General features: G+C 33.9%; 1 protein-coding gene across 1 annotated transcript in view; it reads left to right on the top strand.

Annotated features, from left to right (window-relative positions):
- Positions 1–9765, top strand: part of LOC129218239 (uncharacterized) — a 62440-nt gene extending 52675 nt beyond the window's left edge. Inside the window, exon 3 of the mRNA XM_054852464.1 lies at positions 9427–9765. Within this exon, the coding sequence (XP_054708439.1) occupies positions 9427–9644 (218 nt within the window). The 3' untranslated portion in view covers positions 9645–9765. The remainder of the gene's footprint in view (positions 1–9426) is intronic.
- Positions 9766–18427: the final 8662 nt, after the last annotated feature.

Raw genomic sequence — 18427 nt, 5'->3', positions numbered from 1 at the left:
GAATTTTTTAGGAACTATTAATATCAAATAACTTTTTATAAACATGGATTTTTTTTTTTTCGATCAATTTACTGAAATTTTAAATTTACATGACACATTATACATCATTCTGAGAAAATAACCTCTAAAAATATTTGAATAACATTTTAAATTATTGTTTCAAAGTAATGTTAAACAATGAAAGTGAGTTGAACGGAAAGAGTAAGTGTCAATTAGTCAAAAAATGAATACATTGTGCAAAAAAAAAAAAAATCATTGCCCCATTTATAAGTTGACCACCTGTCTAAGTTGACCACCAAAGTACTGCACCGCAAGTGGTCAACTTACACAGGTTTCACTGATGATTAATTTTTTTCTTCTTAACGAAGCAAGAACTTTTTGAATTATATTGGGAGACTAAATGATAACCGCTCAACCAGTTGAAACAAAGCCGATGCTTTTTAACTGGATCTGTTTTTTTTTTTTTTTTTTTGGATAATTTCATTGTTTCAAATTTATCACATTGATGCAACGCATGTGTTTTGAGTTTTACACGCGACACACATTTTCGGAGTGTTATTAGATTTGACAGTAAAAGATTTGGATTTACATGAAATATTCGCACTAATACTGTTTAAGATTTGACATATTTTTTCTAAGAATTCCAGCAATGCATCAAAATCTGGCACTTCATTATTCTTAACAGTTAGTTCGTATTGCTTTCTTCTCTCGCTTTAAAGAGTGAAAAAAAAATATCATCAGCTGTTTCTAGAATTTTGCTCCGCCTTTTAATGAACAGTGTAAGTAATGGAGCTTTTCATTTTCAGAATACTCGGGATTTCCATTTATTAGACTATTGAACTGCTTTTTGAACAAGTTCCATTCCTCAAATTTTCCGCTAAAAATTAGAAAAGGGATTTTCGTTCGAATTTGTTTCATTGAAGCCTTTTTTTGGCTGATCAACATTCATTGAATTAATTTCTTGCTCAGAAGTATCAATATTTTGTTTTAGTACCCAGTCACTGTTATGCTTTAATTTCAGTTTGTTAATAGATGATTTCAAGCTTACCTCCAAGTTTTGAATATCTGCATCCACTTGGAACCATAAGTTTTCCGATTCCTTAAATTGCTCTTCGGTGATGATTTTGCAAAAGTCATCTTTTTACGTATCAAATTTTTTATCTACGTTTAGCACTGTTTCAAAAAGAGCTTCTAATTCGGAAAATGTCCATTTCGTCTTTCCTTTCTCAAAGGGCAGTGCGGTTTAGCGAGATGATGTCCGCCATTGCAATTTGCAGCGACCGCGTAATTTAACTGAATTAAAAATTGTCGAGTTGACTTGAATTATCTAAACATTTCAAACATTCATATCCTGGTCGCTTAGGACCAAAATGTGCGGAGTTAGATTAAAGAATCTAGAAACGAGTGGACTGAATAAGCGTTTAATTTGCAATGAACGGCAGGTAACATCTTGGCTGCGTTCGGAAACGATCCACCGGTTACACCGCGTGGTTAGTCCGGTGTGGTTATGACGTATTTGGAATTTCTCTAGGAATTCCGGTAGAACAGCTGTGTTTCCGAACGCTCGTGGTTAAACCGCGGTAGTTCTAGTTCAGCAGCAAACGACAATCCAATCAACGCGTAACTTTCATAATAGGCAAGTCACGTGTGTTACGATCTAAACATGAAACACGACCGGATTGGCCAACACAGACTTTGTGACGTTTGTGATCTCGCTAACCGCTTCCAGACAGCGGTGCCACAGGTTGCTACCAAGTCGACCGCCAGAAAACAACCGCAGTGTTTCCGAACGCGGTTAAGTGACGTCAGCGGTTCCACCACAAGCGTTTCCGAACGCTTGCGGTTGCACCGAGGCGACCGATCCGCGTTTCCGAAAGCACCCCTTGTGACAATCGCAATTTCTTCTCGTCCCTCATAGGATACGTTTGCGTAGTATTACCGATAGACCGGTGACTAACCGTTGCGTTCTGCTAGAGCTACCCGTTAACTGGTTGTTTCCGAAGTCGTTCCAATAGCTTCACCGGTAGACCCACCGGTTGATCGCAATTTAAGCTGTTTGATTGGTTGATTTAACTATGGTACATTTTTGACTAATATGAAGTATTTTTCACCTGCGCGTTATTCGTCTGTGCCAAAGAGTTCTATAAGTATGCGCAAGTAACCAGGGATCAACCGAAGCATCGGTTGGCGAACAACCCGTGAATAACCGCTGACTTCATTAGTTGTCAAGTGATCAATTGACTGGTAGCGACAGGTAGCGGTGTGCGAACGAAACCATTTTTAACAAAAGTGCGAATAGTTCTCAGAAAACTGCTTCGCCAGGAGCGATAAAAATACAAATACGAAAAAGTACCAATATACTAAAACATTCTGTGTCAATAATCGTCATTCAATGTGTATACATGGCAAAATAGTGAAATTTATGGTTGATTTGTTTGGGCTATACATAAATGAATTTTGGGTCAATCTATTTAATATAATTTTGGGAAATTTTCTTATAAATAAGCTTCTTAATTATTTTTTATCATTTTGGTTTATACATCTCTTATATCAATCCATATAGTATTATTTTGATAGCTTTTAAAAAAAATTAACTTCTAAATCGATTTTTTTTATTCTTTTGGTTATCGTACCTCTTATAGTCACATAAAAAAATAACTGCAAATGGGAGAATCATAAGTTAAACAAAATTGTTTAAGGTGGAAACTAATAGAGAACCTCAAAATAAAACACATACTCCAATTGCGTTAACTCCATAGAGCAGGCATTAGGAAATGGAGGGAGCAAGTACACATGCATACACATGCACATGCGCCTACACACACACAACTATACATACGTGACCACCCAGGAGGAGGGGCAGATTTGGGGGGACAGGAGTCGTTTCTAGAAACAATAACTCTAATGGGTACGGTCCTGTCGCAACTCGTGATTGCGAAACACTTAATATGAATTTAAAATTTCAGAATTCAAATTACGTTTTATTTAAACTTGCAAAGTGCTTAAAAATGGAGTGAGCTGGTTTTGAGATGCTAATAGCTTCACTGGTATTTTGAATTTCCTTTAGTGCTAAAACGGTTTTCAAAGTTTTCAAAAAACGCAGGCAGTCGGATTACCTAAATGTAGAAGATCTAATAAAAAGAAATAGAAAATGAAGTCGTACACCAAGTAGTATGTTTTCGGACGAAAACAAAAGTCTTAAGGAAATATTAAGTGGGCAGAGCGTGAAATGGGTTGGGGGGGGGGGATTTATCTTGTAAAGTGTTTAAAAATGAATTGAGCTGGTTTTGATACTAATCACTTCGCTAGTATTTTAAATTTCTTTTAGTGCTAAAACGGATTTTAAAATTTTCAGAAAACACAAACAGTCGGACTTCCTAATAAACACTTTATGTGCCTGTTTCTAAATACAATTCGAAGCCCATTCCTTTTTTAGGTGTTGTGTTCTAGTCTAAAAGAGAAGGGAAAATATAAAAATAAACAATACGATTAGACTTTGAAATACGCAAAAATAAATGTTGTATTTACGTTTCGCTTTTATTTCGGAGTAATTTTCGGAAGTTGCAATTTGCGCAAGTTTTTATTTTCCTCTTTGTGCGTATTTTTATTTCGAATTTTCGTTTCTTAAAATGAAATAATTTAAATGTTTAGGGATTTATTTATGTTTATACTGTTTTGTTGAGCTTAGGGCTTGTGCTGTGAACGCTTTGATAACGGTTACAGTAAAAAATAACATTTTTTGTCAATATAAAATTAATGCTCGTGATCATGATGATAAGTTCAACGATATCATACATTAATCTACTCTCTTTAAGCGTTTAAAACTAAGCTTATATTTGAGCTAACATTTAATCATTTCTAAGAACAAAAGTATATAGTGGAATGGTGAAGCGTACACATTCTTGACACAATTTTAATTTAAATTTTTTACAGAGAAAAAAAAATCAAGTACATGCACTTCAGTGAAGAATGGTGCTATTTAAGGAATAGATTTGTAAATATATTTTCCTACAGCTATTTGATGTCATTTGTCTCGCCGGTCGCAAATGTATACTTTGAAGTTTTTGCATTTATTAACCGTAGTTATGAATCCAGAAATATTATACACTTATTATTGGTTATATTAGATTATATCTTATTACATATATCGAAAAGATATTTTGTACTTTTTGACATTATCCATTCATTTTTCTCTTTACTTCTTCAATAAAATTGCAATCAAACATACCCGTTCGAGATGATTTTCAAGTAATAAATTCCAGTTCCCAGGACTTGCATTGCATGTCGATACAATGACTTCATATTATCAAGAGCTGTAACTTCAATGAGATTTTGATTTCTTAAAAATTCAGTTGTGCCATGTTAGCTTAAAAACATAATTTACACAAAAGTTTATGAGATTTTTTTTTCTATTTTCATTTACTGCTTCCGAACTTCAAGCTTCCGCGTGAGCACAAGCACACCTTTTGATGACTTTCAAATACAAAGTTATGTTACCTGACGAAAAAAGTTACATTGTTACCTTTTCCTGATGTCATCAAAGTTGTGTGATCTCTTTCCTTTTTGCGCAACCTCGCTAAAATGCTTGCAATCATCCTCTTATCGTTAGAAATCCAAAGAAGTATAGAAATGCATCATTTGAAAAAAAAACTGCCGGAATTGAATCTCGCTTCAAACAGGCAAGACCAGTTTCATAAGAGGCAATTAAATCACTGTAAATCCTCTTGCGACTTTTAATACTTCGTGAAGAGTGATTTGAAACAAAAAGAAACAACGTTCCAGCGGATTGAGGCGCAAATACTTTGTATTATTTTGTAATAACACACGACGTAAATCACCATATCAAGTTTTTTTTTATTTATTTTATTCATTCAACATTTTCAGCAAGCTTCAAAACAAGCAGTCACATAGGTAATGTCAAAATCAAATTCTATTTTTCACGATAGAGAAGGTTTTTTCTTTTTCTTTTGTTTCATTTGACAGAGAATATGTAGTTGGGATAGAAATGCATGTTAGGCTAGTCCGGTTTTCCTACGAAAAAAGCTATAAAGCTTTCTTTTTCTTTCTCTTCTTTTAGTAAATGTCACGCACTGAATAAAATTAGGTTTGTTTATTTTTTTTTAAATTTTTCTTTTAAAATTGCTTAAGTGTGTTCTGAGTTATAAAGTGCTTCAAATTTTTGCGTTATTCTTTCTATGCCGCTCTTATTCTATGCTACCAGTATTGCATTCGCTTTTTCTTTCATGATAATTTTTTATAAGGTGTTATGAACCAAACTATAAAATAAATAGTAAAAGGCAGTTATACGTATTTTGAATAAAGACGGAAAGTTGATTAGAAATTTATTTCTGTTGCTGAAAAGTGTTTTTTCTGCAGTTGTAAATATTTTTTGATCTCACAAACATGTATATATTAATGTTTGCGTTGTATGTTGTTTAACAGCGCATATTGTTCTTTAGCTGCCAAAAAAAATGCAACTCTGATGCAACTATGACCAGGGAAAAAAATAATAACCCAGGTCAACAATTTTTTTTTTTAAATTAACGAATTTAACCGTGTCATGAATAAATAAAAACTCGTCCATTAAAGGTTATATTCGTCCTTCTATATGAATTTACTAGCTGCGTCGTCCGACTTTGCATGCCCTACCTCGAAAATAAAATTTATGTCAAGTGACGCGTGTTCAACAATCAGGCTTGAAAAAAAGCAAAAAAAAAAAAAAAAAAAAAATTAAAGAACTTTAAAATTTCCCGACAGATCGCGAAAAAATAAATCTTTCAATGATTTTATTCACGCTATTTAAAACTGAACTCGCGGTCGGTGATAAATTTTTTATTCAAAGTGGATTTTCCCTTACTTAAAAATGCTTATAACTTTTCTGTTGGGGATTTTAGGGACTAGATAGTCTCATTTCCAGGAGAAAAAAATCTTCTAAAGGGATATTTCTTGCAGGGTTTCGAATGAGACTAAAATCGAACCGATATGATAACTATTTCGGGTAGAATAGCCATTCAAAGGCTTTTTCGAGTCCTAAAATTGAAATTCGAACGGTTCCGAACTTTTTTTGAAAACGTACCTCCGTTTCTTCTCGCGTGTCCAAGTTCCTCCCTGCCAAATTTGGTTGAGATCCGACGTAAACTGCGGATTCGTATAGGGAGTATGCATATACAGGGTGATCAGCGAATAAGCCCTGATTTCAAAATTAAATATCTCTATAACGAAGATCGATAGAATTATGCGGCAAATTGTACGTTTATTAGTAAAACTAAAAATCGCGCATAAAAGTTAAAAAAATTTAGTTACGATAATTGTCAACAGATGGCGCTGTAATCACAATGACCTATCAATAGTCTTTATAATGTGATTCGAAGTATAAAGCGATCAGTACGACCGTTGGATAGTGAAAAGAAGCTAGCTAAGAAAGTGAAATAATGTATTCCATTGAAGATCATATGTTTTGGATACTGAAATTCCACCGTTTACGACACCGTCTTACGGCAACACGTCGCAGCTTTCAAAACCTATTCAATGTCTATTGAACGTTACGTCAAACTTTTGGAACAATTTGTCAGAAATCAACTAGCGTTGGAGGATTGACTAGGTATCGACTGGTTTTACTGACACAGGAACAGATTGGCCTCCATGTTCTCCCGATCTGACTCCATGTGACGCCTTCCTGTGGGGCGCATTGAAAGACAGTGTATGTGGAAACAATCCCGCTATTCTAGATGAGCTTGAATCGTTGATTGGTGTCGCAAGTGATTCCATTTCCGTTTAGACATTGCAAGGCGTCATGTCAAATTTCATTTTTCGTTTACACCACGTTATTGCTTCGAACGGTGAACACTTTAAAAAAATTGTATTCTGATTGGAAAGACTGCTTCATTTTATTATTTTTTTTCAGACTCCTTTCAGAGAGTTTTCAAAGCAGAGCGCCATCTGTTGACGATTTTCGTAACTAAATTTTCTAAACTATTGTGCACCGATTTTACAGTTTTGCTCATAAACGTACAGTTTACCGCATAATTCTGTCGATCTTTGTCGTAGAGATATTTAATTTTGAAATCAGGGCTTATTCGCTGATCACCCTGCATATTCTTTTTTTATTTATATATATTTTGTAACTCCAAAGGACTCGCATTCTTGTGTTAGGAAGAAGACTTTTTTTTATATATATATTCTTCGCTGTGTAAAACCGTTCTTGAATACAAGCAGTTGATTCGATTATCCTGGCATACCACTGAATAAACAAAAATTTGATACAGAAATAAAAGAGAGCTATAGGGGAAAACTAGTACAGTAGGTACAGGATGAAGTTGAATTACTGACTTTAGTTTTCCTGTGTATGTACCCAAAACTGATTTTTGTGGTGAAAAAACAGATTAATGCTGATTTGACCTCCTTCACGGGAGTACCTTCCCTTTTTTCGTTTGAGAGCTATTAGAAAAAAAAAAGTTTTTGTGAACAAAATGAAAATTTTATGGTTCGCTTTCAACTTGTGTAAGGGGTGTATAAGTATATTATATCATATTAAACAAGATACTATTGCATTCCTTGAATAGAAGGCTTGATTGCACCTAATAGAAGTTGCTTATATTCGAAGCTGTTTTTCCGTTTTTTAGTTAACGTCGGGGCGTCGTTAGGGTCAAACTGGAACAACGTGCTCGGATGAAGTTGATACCGTGTTACTCACAAGTTATTAAGAGTATTTTTTCTTTTTTCCAAAAATACTTAGAAATGACAAAAAAAAAAAAAAAAAAAAAAAAACCTTCAACTTAATGAAATTCCTCTTAAAATAATTAAAATAGTTAAAAGCCCATATTTTGGAGAAGATAACCATACCTATGCTTGTACTAACTGTAAATCAGATTTAGTTATATCATCCAACCGGAATTAAAACTTCAATCATTTTGTGAGAGTTTCCTTAAAAAAAAAATACTCTGAAAAAATTCAGTGTTGCTTATTAAGTCTGTGTAACAGCTTAGTCATTTGTGTATCAACTGTACCCACGTTGGGTACAGTTGATCTTGATACATTTCGAAAATTGTTTTTAAGATTTTATTTTAATATGAAATAGCCTTTGTTAATGAAGGAGTTGAAATCATTATTTAATAGGTAAAAAAGTAATATTATTACAGGATATTCTATTTTGGTATGTAACATTTAAAACAAGAATTAGAAAACCAAAATGTAAAATGTGTATCAAGTATACCCGGTATCCCTTACTGACACATTAAATTATTTTACATGCAATAGATATCAAGGGCGTCCATATAGGGGGGCAAGAGGGGGCTCAAGCCCCCCCCCCCCTCTTAGAAACTGGAACCTTCTTGTTTTTAGTATTTTCTCTGCAAAAATGTAAAAACATTTCTTCTCTAGCCATCAATGAATAATTTATTAAAAATGTCAAATTTTAATGACTCTAATCTGCACTGAAATCAGTTTCAATGGGGAAAATATCCTGCTAAACCATGGGGAAAATATCTGAGCCCCCTCCTTTAAAATTATGCATATGGGCGCCCATGATAGATATGACACTTCTCGCTTTGAATACAAACTGTGTGTTTAGGAGCAAAACACAAAGTACTCATAAATTATTCTGTCATACTACTAAAAAAACTAAATTATGATCTTTTAACAAGGAAAATGTTGACACAGAGTTTTATATGTTTGTAGTTAAAACATAATTGATGAGAAAAGCGTTTTGCAGCTTTAAAAGGTTATGTCAATACTGCCGTGGCAGGTAAAGGGTTATGTCAATACTGCCGTGGCAGGTAAAGGGCAGTAACCGCAATTTTTTCTTTTTTTTTTTTGTATTTTTGTCATTTCTTGTACGATTGTTTTATTATACAAGCTTGCTTATTTGGTTTCCGCTGAACCGCTGAAAAAAAAAGGCGCTTAAAAAACGTCTAATTCCAACATTTCCCTACTGTTAGTACCGAGTCCAACACACATTTCGTCAAATATCTCGAAACCTCATTTCTGCAGGTACTGCCGTTTACCTGCCCATGGCAGAAAAGCTTTTATTAGGAACAGCGTCTTCTGTAAGCAAATTCGTAAAATATTTAGATATGCTAACTCGAATCAATCAGAAAAAGTTCTACTTTTCACTGCCAAATGTTGTAAACTGCAGGTCTATTGTGCATTCAGTGAGAAGTGATGGTGTGAGTAAACAAAGCAACGAAACGCTTGGCGGTGGGATAATTGAAAACAGCGCCAACCAGATAAGCAAAACGTTCCTGAATAGAGCGGAGTAATTTATGAATGTGGAAAATATTTTCGCCAGACAGCAACTCTCTTGGTTTGCTTCCATTATCACTTCGCCCTGAATGCACTATAAGGAAAAGCTGCATTACGACCAAAATGAAAAATGTTACCTATGCATAAATAAATCTTGTGTTTTAATATAGATTTTTCTCTTTGTAGGATGGCAACAGGCGATCTGGTGGGATAATGGAGGAAACGTGATGTACCTCCTCTCGGCGTCCTTAGTAGTTTGGTATTACATTTTCCAGCCATTGGTATTTTTTTACCATCGGGAGCATTTCGTGGATTTTGTTACTCATTTCATCCTCACTATTTGTGTGTTCGTACCATGGACTTACTTCGCAAAGGAACGTAAAGATTCCATCTCTTGGATCTGAAGTAGAAGGCGCTATTTAAGTGCATTTTACATATTTTTAGAAATACTTGTCTTCATTTTTTTTTATTTGTTTAGTTTTAAAAGTTCTTATTTATTTCTCCGATTTAGACGACATTGTAATCATGTCCTTTTTTACATTTATGATACTTGTGATTTTTGAATAATAAATTTCAGTGTGAAACATTGTCTTGAGTTTGTCTTAGATTTAAGATTCTTTTTAATAGTTTATTAATAGATTGCAGGACGAACGCTGAAAGATGCCTAGAAAATAAGTTTCGTTTACAACATCTGGTAACTAAAAAAAATTGGTTTTTTAGAGACCTAGAAGCATAATAGGTCAGAAAATACAATGTTCCCACGAAAATAGTTGCTCATTAATTTTTAGAGGCAGCAGAAGTTGAGTTGTTCCGGTAGCATCTTTTGTAATTTCTGGGGGATTTCTTTTGATAATTTTTGCATTTTTCGACTTTTAAGATGTTTATAAACAGTAAATGTATCTGGTTAAAGCTCATTTGATAATATTAAGTCAAAATAAAACTCTAGAGTCATTATTTTTGCGTGTTACCGGTAATTTTCCTGAAATTCAACCTTCTTTTTTTAATTTGCTCATTTTAACTTAGCATAAAAACATATATATTACTTTTATAAATGCAGTATTTTAAAGTGCTTAAAAGGTCTCCTTAAAATTTTAAAGCTGTTAATTAAAAGTTTTGACACGAACAGTGAGAGATTTCTAGTTTATAAATTCATGGCTACCTCTAAATTTTCAGGCTTATTTTGCAAACAAAATAGCACGAATCCTTACACTTAAATACAATAGAGTAAATTTAAAAATGAAAATAAATTTCTCGAAATTGCTAAGCCATCACATTATTATCTGAATATCTAGCATTAATAGTAATCGCAAACAATTTTAAATTTGCCATTAGTTTAAATCACTGCCAGAGTCACTTGAATACTTTTCATTTTCGCTTTCATCCTTGTATTTAACCTTATTTTTACAACTGTCATGACATTCACAAGCATCTGAACAAAGTAGTTTGTCCCGTCACAAGTTGCAAGAACATTTGTTTGAGATGCAAAAAGTCGTTTTGCATGAATATGATACCCGCTTCAGCATATTTTCTGGTATGCTCGGAAGCCAATGCCCCACTGAATAGTAATAGTTTCATTAACAACTACCCAACTATGTCTGTCAGGGTAAGGAGCTTCGATATATGCTGATAAATTTCTGAAGACATTTCTTCTGAAATATGTCTAAAAATGACTCCCATAGCATTTTATTTAAAGCTGTAAAAACAAGTTTATGCACTCGAAGACTTCGGTTGTAATGTTTGCCTTAGAGATTCTCTAGACGGATTTAGTATTTAGGATCTCTTGTTTGCCTAACATTACTCCATTTATTGAACCTTCAGCTACTACACCTGATTCTGTAACCATATCACTTAACCCTGCATCTTTGAAACGTTTTCCTATTATGGCAAGAAATGCCATTGTAATATGAAATTCTCCGAGCCTTAATACAAGACGTTGCTTAAATACTTCCCCATTGCATCAAATTTTCTGAGCCTTCGAGTAGATTGCTTGATCAAAAACTATAATTAAATGATTCAAACCCAGTTTATCGGCATAATTTAAACTTTTTTCTCAAAATAGTATATACAGTTGACATTTAAGTAGGATTTGCTTCAAGCACAGGTAAGTATCGAATAACACTCAAAGGATGAATAGTGCCAAAATCTGACATGATATTAAAACCAGTCCAACCTGGAAGTGTTTCGGAATTTCTTGAAAAAAATTTACGCAAAATAAATGCAGAATCAAGATGTTTCACCTTTTCCGTTTTACATTCAACCCACTCTAATGTGCTATAAACAATAAAATTTCTTTCTGGCCAACATTTTTTTTTGTGTAATATTCAAAAACAGGCACGTGTGGAGGATTTACTGTTCGTTTTTGTGTCTTCTTACCAGATTTTTCTAAACTGTAAGAAGTATTTTGCTTACGTTGTATTATGATCCCATTTGTACTGTGTGTAGATGCCCAGTAGTAGTTTCTTCACTGAAATCGATGTTGTCCCATACTAAGGTTGTGAAATGAGATTTTTTTATTCCTGGGAGTATAATGTCCTTTCTTTGTAATTGCATCTCTGCTAATGCAGTATCATATTCCAAGAGTGACGACTGACAAATGGAGTGGCCAAAACCATTTAATATATCAGTAATTTTTGCTGAACCGGTAATATGCCTGGCAGACATAGACAAAGAAAAATGCTTTGGAGTCATTTTTCTACCGTTTGATGCAAAATAGAGCATATTAGGGCACTAGAAAGAATTTTTCTTTTCGATGATGAAGCAACACTAACTTCAGACTCAAATTCAACTTCATCAGATAAACCACAACATCAAGCAATAAAATTAAAAAGCAAACTAGGCGCTATGGACATGGTTGAACTTCCGGTAAAATTTTCAGCAGTTGGAGGCCAAAAACAATCAAGGGAGGGGGATTCTTACATTACTTTTCTCAAAAATAAAGCAGAGTTACAGAGATTTATATTTTCTTGCTTTTCACTGTATATCATCAGTCTCTATGTCAGAAGTTGAATTATTTTGAAAAAGAACTTTGTCCTTCTATATGTTCAGAGCTGCATAAACTAAGTCGGACACATTGCGGCGTCGAGGCTTAACAAATATAAGTTGAGGATAGTCACGTTATAGGCACCATTTAAGTTTACGATTCGTCATTGTGATACTTGTCTTGTGTGATAATTTTTGTTATTCTTATACATGTTTAATAATTTATTCATACTAAAAATTTCTGAATGTTTTATTATTCGGCCTTGAATGATAGTTTGACAAAAATCACTGTAATTTGGGTTGGTAAAGCATCAGATGAATCGTCATGAATATTTTTTGGTGTTGTTAATTCTAGTGTAACTAACGTAACAGTTTTTATAATATTTCACCTCTTTCGCAATGCGATCAATGCCTTGTATTTTACTTAAAAGACAGTAGTCTTGCTTGTGAACCGTTAAGCATTGCATCAACTTTTCTTGTTTTCTTTTTAAGCAGTGGTGTTCCTTAAAATATTGTTCTTTTTCACAAATAATGCAAACGTAAAGGAAAATACCGTGTCAAAATGTTGATGAGCGTTTTAGTCTTGGTCCGCCCGCTTAATTTGCATTATCATTCTGGTTTAATCGTCTTCTGACTCGATTTATTTTCGTTTTGTCAGTAAAGTGCATGCAACATCGCCTACGGTAACCAAAAAAGGTACCCGATGCTTTTAAATTTATTCCATTTAAAGTTTGCGCTGTATTTTTTTCCTTACCTTCTAATTCAATCTAACGATATTTGCATTCGTTAATTTTAGCAGAATTTTTAGTGGAAAGAGGGATAAATTTTCCCTTTTCATCTTCAATCACATAAGCGCAACATTGCTTCTCGGGCGCCGCCCGTAATATTTATCAAAATCTACCAGGCGGAGTGGGTCCCTCGAGAGGGCGCCAACCTTAGAAAAAAAAAGAAAAAGAAAAAGAAAAAAAAGTGCCAAAAGGAAAGCAAAAAGGGGGGAAAAGGTATAAAATAAAAAAAAAAATAAATAAAAGAAAGGGGAAATTAAAAGCTAGGGGAAACAGAGGGAATCAACAACTAAAATAGTAAATAAGTAAACTAATTAATTAATTAATTAAATTGAAGAATGTTCAATATACCAGTAAGGGAAAAAAAACCATCCTTTCCCTTGATTTAAATCGAAGTTAGCTATTATTTTTAATTTATTAATAAGATAAGCACAGCGCCATCTGTTGACGGAATATGTTATTATTGATTAATTATTTTTCGATTTTGACGTTTTTTGTTCTCTGTTTGCAAAAAAATGAGCAAGTCTTGAGGTGGGAACATTGGGTTTTATTATTAAGGACACTTACATTATGGTACATACAAAAATTCACTTAATTACAAGATATGGTAAACGACTTGGCACAATACAGAAGTGGCGGCTCGTGGCTTAATTTGGCGGGTGGACCCGCAGTTATCAGGGGCGCCCCACCCTGATAGAGGTCATTGTGGCCTCCCAAAAGTTTCTTTATTTGCCAAATTTTAAGTTCATATAGCTTTTCAAGCCTAATGTATCTTCTAATTATGTTTTAGTTGTGTGCATGCTTTATTTATATCATTCGGTAAAGTTCGGAGTTTCATTTTGTGAATTGAGAATTCAACCACTCTCCTCCCATCCCAAAAGATCGGGTTGCCTCTGACGATTGTACAAAGTTTTCACAAGAAAAAGGAAAACAGATAAAATGAAGAGAACTAAGGTGGGCGTGCCAAATAATAAGGCAATGAAGACCAATAAGAACCCCCCCGCCCCTCCTTTTTTCCATACAGAATAGCAAAAATTAGATTGTGACTGGGATCATGTAGCAGCATTAACTTTCACTTTAACATGTTTCGTTATTATATGAGGTAGTGAGAAGCAAAAGGATGTAAGTGGACATTTTCAAGTTTTGAGTGAAACACGTTTAAAGATAACTTCCTAGGTGGGCTTTCATAGATTTTTTTTTTTCTAAATCATTCTGTACAGCAGCACCTACCAGGGCTACTAGTGCTATCTCTTGCTTTAAGACAGAGGAGAGGTTCATCTACCATTTGTACTGGTTATCTCCAAATTTTTAACTTTGCACTTACATCCATTTGCTTCTCACTGCCTCATACATATCAAATTACGAAACTGGTAACTAATTTTTCTAGAAACGCAGTTTACTTAATTACCAATATATTCTTTTTATAAGAAATTTAAATTATTTTTAATTTTCATTGTGTAATAATTTAGGTTTGCTCAACGTTAGAATACTCTAGCGTAGAAAAGGCATGACAATAAGGCCAACACGATTAAGACTTATTACTTTAACCAAATATCATAGCTTATATGAGAATTGAAGAATCTCACCCAATGAAGATTATTTTAGGCGCAGCTTTTAATTCAAAAATATAAAGTCTTAACTCTTATTATATTAGCACGACACTGAAAACCAACTGAACCTAAATTCAAACTGAAACTTAAAAAATGGCAAATGCTTTTTCGAAAATAAAATGTCCATTCAGAAATTTCGAGAATGCGCTCTAAGTTCCATAAAGAAAAATAAACAAATTTAAATGGACATCCCATGCAATGAAATGAGTGGGAACCCAAAATATTGTGAACCCCGTTTAATAACAGCCGTTTAAGATTAAAGAAAAGGGAAAAATGAATTAAATCAAAAGAGAGAGAAAGAGAAAGCGATGAGAGAACTTTTCCTTTCCCCGTGGGGTGGGCTCCGAAAATTCTGCCCATCGCCTCACTGAAACTTTGTATAAGCAACGCGAGAAGAGACACATTCCTCCCATTACTTCTACTATTGCTATTGGATGAAGATATTTTTCGAGGGAGCAGGAAGGAAGCCGGTCCATACCTACTGGTCCATACCACTGCCGAGACCCACGTGATAACAGGCCAGACAACTCCTCTCCCCCCCGCTTCGTTACGCCACCAGTCGTCGATCTTTGAACTTGGCGCGAAACTTTGAAAGCAAGGCAGTTTCAAGCAAATAGAGTGCTGCTTGCTCTGGTTGAAATAGATGAAATAGGAAATATGTAACTTCGGATGCACATTCTTGAACACAATACTCTTGAATTTATCTCATCCTTTAAACGTACCGGAATGTAGAGGCAATTAAAAAAATATATATATAATTAGTCTTGTAAGTGTCTGAGTGTCTGCTGAGTGAGTCAGCGATTTGCGCTACCGAACAACCTGCATGCGAAGAAAAAAATCGGGCGCCTCATGGAATAAATTTTAAAGTTCGGAGGTAAGTACTTTTCTCAGATAAATAAATTAACATTTTATCCATTAGAATTCATGCAGTTAAGGTTACTTAACTTTTCCTCCATTACACAAACAATTGTCAGTTTCCTTTCTGATATCTTTGTCTGTAATTTGTAATTTCAGCATACTGCTTTAATATTTGAAACGGTTAACTTGCAACTTTTTATTTCTTTATTTTTTCAACCTTGTACACGCATTTATTCGAAATGGATTTTCCAAGCTGACAATATACATATGTCAAAATTTTCTGCGAATATACTTGTTGCTATCAGAAGCAACGTAACTTGGTGTTGATATTCAGTTAATATGTAAACAAGTTTATTGAAACAGGCTTTTAACTGAACTAATCTTATATTTTCGGTTTCGATTAAATTGTTTCATACGCTAGCATGTGTTATTTTGATCAAAAAACATTCCTTTATGGGCTTCCGTAGTTCTGAGGTAAGAAGATTAGCTTTGAACGCCGGAGGTCGTGGGTTCGATACTTAAACATTTTTCCCCAACTACGCCCCTGCAATGTTATTCAAACAAGCTGGTTCTGTGCGCAAACTAAAAAAAAATATGTTTTTTTGCACTGTTGTCTTTAAGTTTTAAGATATTTATGTACAAATTGTGGTTGAGTTAACGGTATTCATGATTTCTGGGCTTGCGAAAGATTACTTTTGAGCAGTGGATACACAACGTGTTTTTGCCAAATGCTCTATGATTGTTTGTTATGCTTAAAAAAGGCAAAATGTCTTGAACTATATAATTTTGTCCTTGGGTTTTCTGTTAATAAGCTTTCAGGAACTCTGAAATTGTAATATAAATTGAATTAAGGGGCTGTCCATAAAGGATGTTGCAAAATTTTGAACAAATCCCCCCCCTCCCTCCTTGTTACATGTAATGCTGTTCAACATGAGCATATTGTTATAAACAACGCGTGATGTCACACTTCTTGTTATCCTTTCCCTTCCCCCTGTCACAATAATGTCACACTGAATTCCTAAAAGAGCCTACTCAGAAAAATGTTGATCTAAATTTAACATATATGAAGTTTTAAGTATTGAAGAAAGTTGCTAAAATGGTCATTCTATGAGAAGTTTTTTGAAAAAGGTTACTTTGTCATCAATTAATGCTCTTTAAAATAATTTTTCAAAAGCCTAAAATGATGAACTATTAAAGCCCCCCCCCCACACACACAAGAATCATTAGCATCAGAAAAAGCTAAAAATGGAAAAGTAGCCAAATTCCAAAAAAAAAAAAAAAAATGCTGCTTTGATATTGAATACATTTTTTGATGTACAACATACAGTATTCATGATCTTGTATAATTCATTCTTTACTTAACGTTTTTAAAGTTGAATTCCTGTGTAACTTTTCGAGAGTGCCCACCGAAGGGGGGAGGGGTAGGAATCATAGTCTCATAATAATGATAGCTTTTCAACGGCTATAGTTATAAATAACTGTGCCCTTGAAATTTTAAGGGAGATGGGGGAGATGTTTATGGGGTATTTTTCTTGAAGTTTTCATAATTGAAGGAGGTAGGGCACCGTTTACTTTGGGGGATGGCACCCAAACATTCATGTCTTTTTAAAAGTATAAATTTGCTAAGCTAAGTTAACATTAATAATCTGGTATTATGTATTTTAATTTGATGTTATGTCTTTGAAACGTATTGCAGTTATATTTCCCGTTTACTTTAGTAAAAATGTTTATTTATATTTTAAAATTTCATTTTATTCTTATTCAAATACAATGGTAAAATTATTTTTTGTTTTGATGTAATTGTAAAATGAAAGTTCATCTATTTATTTGAATACTTCTTAAGACTTAATGTTTCAATACAATATACGAGTAGTTAAAATGCGATTAGTGTTAAAAAAAATTTCAAATGAAAAATAAAACTGTTTATTTATCACTTCGTTTTTACAAGATTGTAAAATAAAATCGTGTTTAGTTATTTGAATACTTTGTAAGACTTATAAATGTTTTTATGTGAAATACTATGAATTAAGCTCAGTGTATTTTTTAATGTATGATTATTGGTTCCTTTTTATGTTTCCTAATGAAAAAGTAGAAGTTTTAATGCTACTAAAATAATAGAAGACAATAATAAATAAACCAAATAGTTTAATTAAACCAAAATACTAATCGAAGAGCTCACTTCCCAATATCATTGTGGATCGACTAACGATGACGTCATTTGCTAGTTGGATGGCCTTCCTATCTCGAAGGCCTTCGCCACTGCCCCATACGCATCGTTCGGGGTAATGTCGCTTGCCGCTTTCGTTACTTTGATTTAATGCTCGCAGTTAGTTAAGTTGTGGGCCGCCGTTAAAATGGCCTAAAAAATCATTTAAAGCGCTGTCGCTATTTGATAGAAAATGAACACTTTTTTCTTATATTAGCAACCAGCTAGAATTTAGAAGAGAGTGCTAGAGTGCTAGAAATTTAAAATCAGTTTCATGCCCTTATTTTATTTAAAACTGAAACACAAAAGACATTTTTAAATAATCTAATTCAGGGGCGTAGCTAAGGGGGGGTTTTGGGGACAACCCCCCCCCCCCCCGAAACGTTTGTCGCAAAAAAAAAGAAAAAGAAAAGAGAAAAGAAAGAAAAAAAAAAGAAGAAAAAGAAAAAAAATCAAAACGACTTTTTTCTGAGTAACAAAGGTCAAAAATTCCCTTCGCCCCCCCCCCCCAATGCCATTGAAAATCTGCTCCTCAAGCATAAAGACGCCTCCCTCTACTGCGACAATTTTTTGATAATTGACTGAAATTTGACACTTCGCTTTAGAAATGAGATTGATTCGTTAAATCCACGTATATGCAGCCTTTCTTTGTCATCGATTCTGTAAATTTCTAAATATGTTTAATTTTATGAGTGGCGCAGTGGGAATATTGCATGCAGTCGAATCTGTATACTTCGAATTTCACAGGG

The sequence above is a fragment of the Uloborus diversus genome, chromosome 3 (assembly GCF_026930045.1).
Source record: "Uloborus diversus isolate 005 chromosome 3, Udiv.v.3.1, whole genome shotgun sequence".
Lineage (NCBI taxonomy): Eukaryota > Metazoa > Arthropoda > Arachnida > Araneae > Uloboridae > Uloborus > Uloborus diversus.
This window is presented reverse-complemented; position numbering and strand designations above follow the sequence as displayed.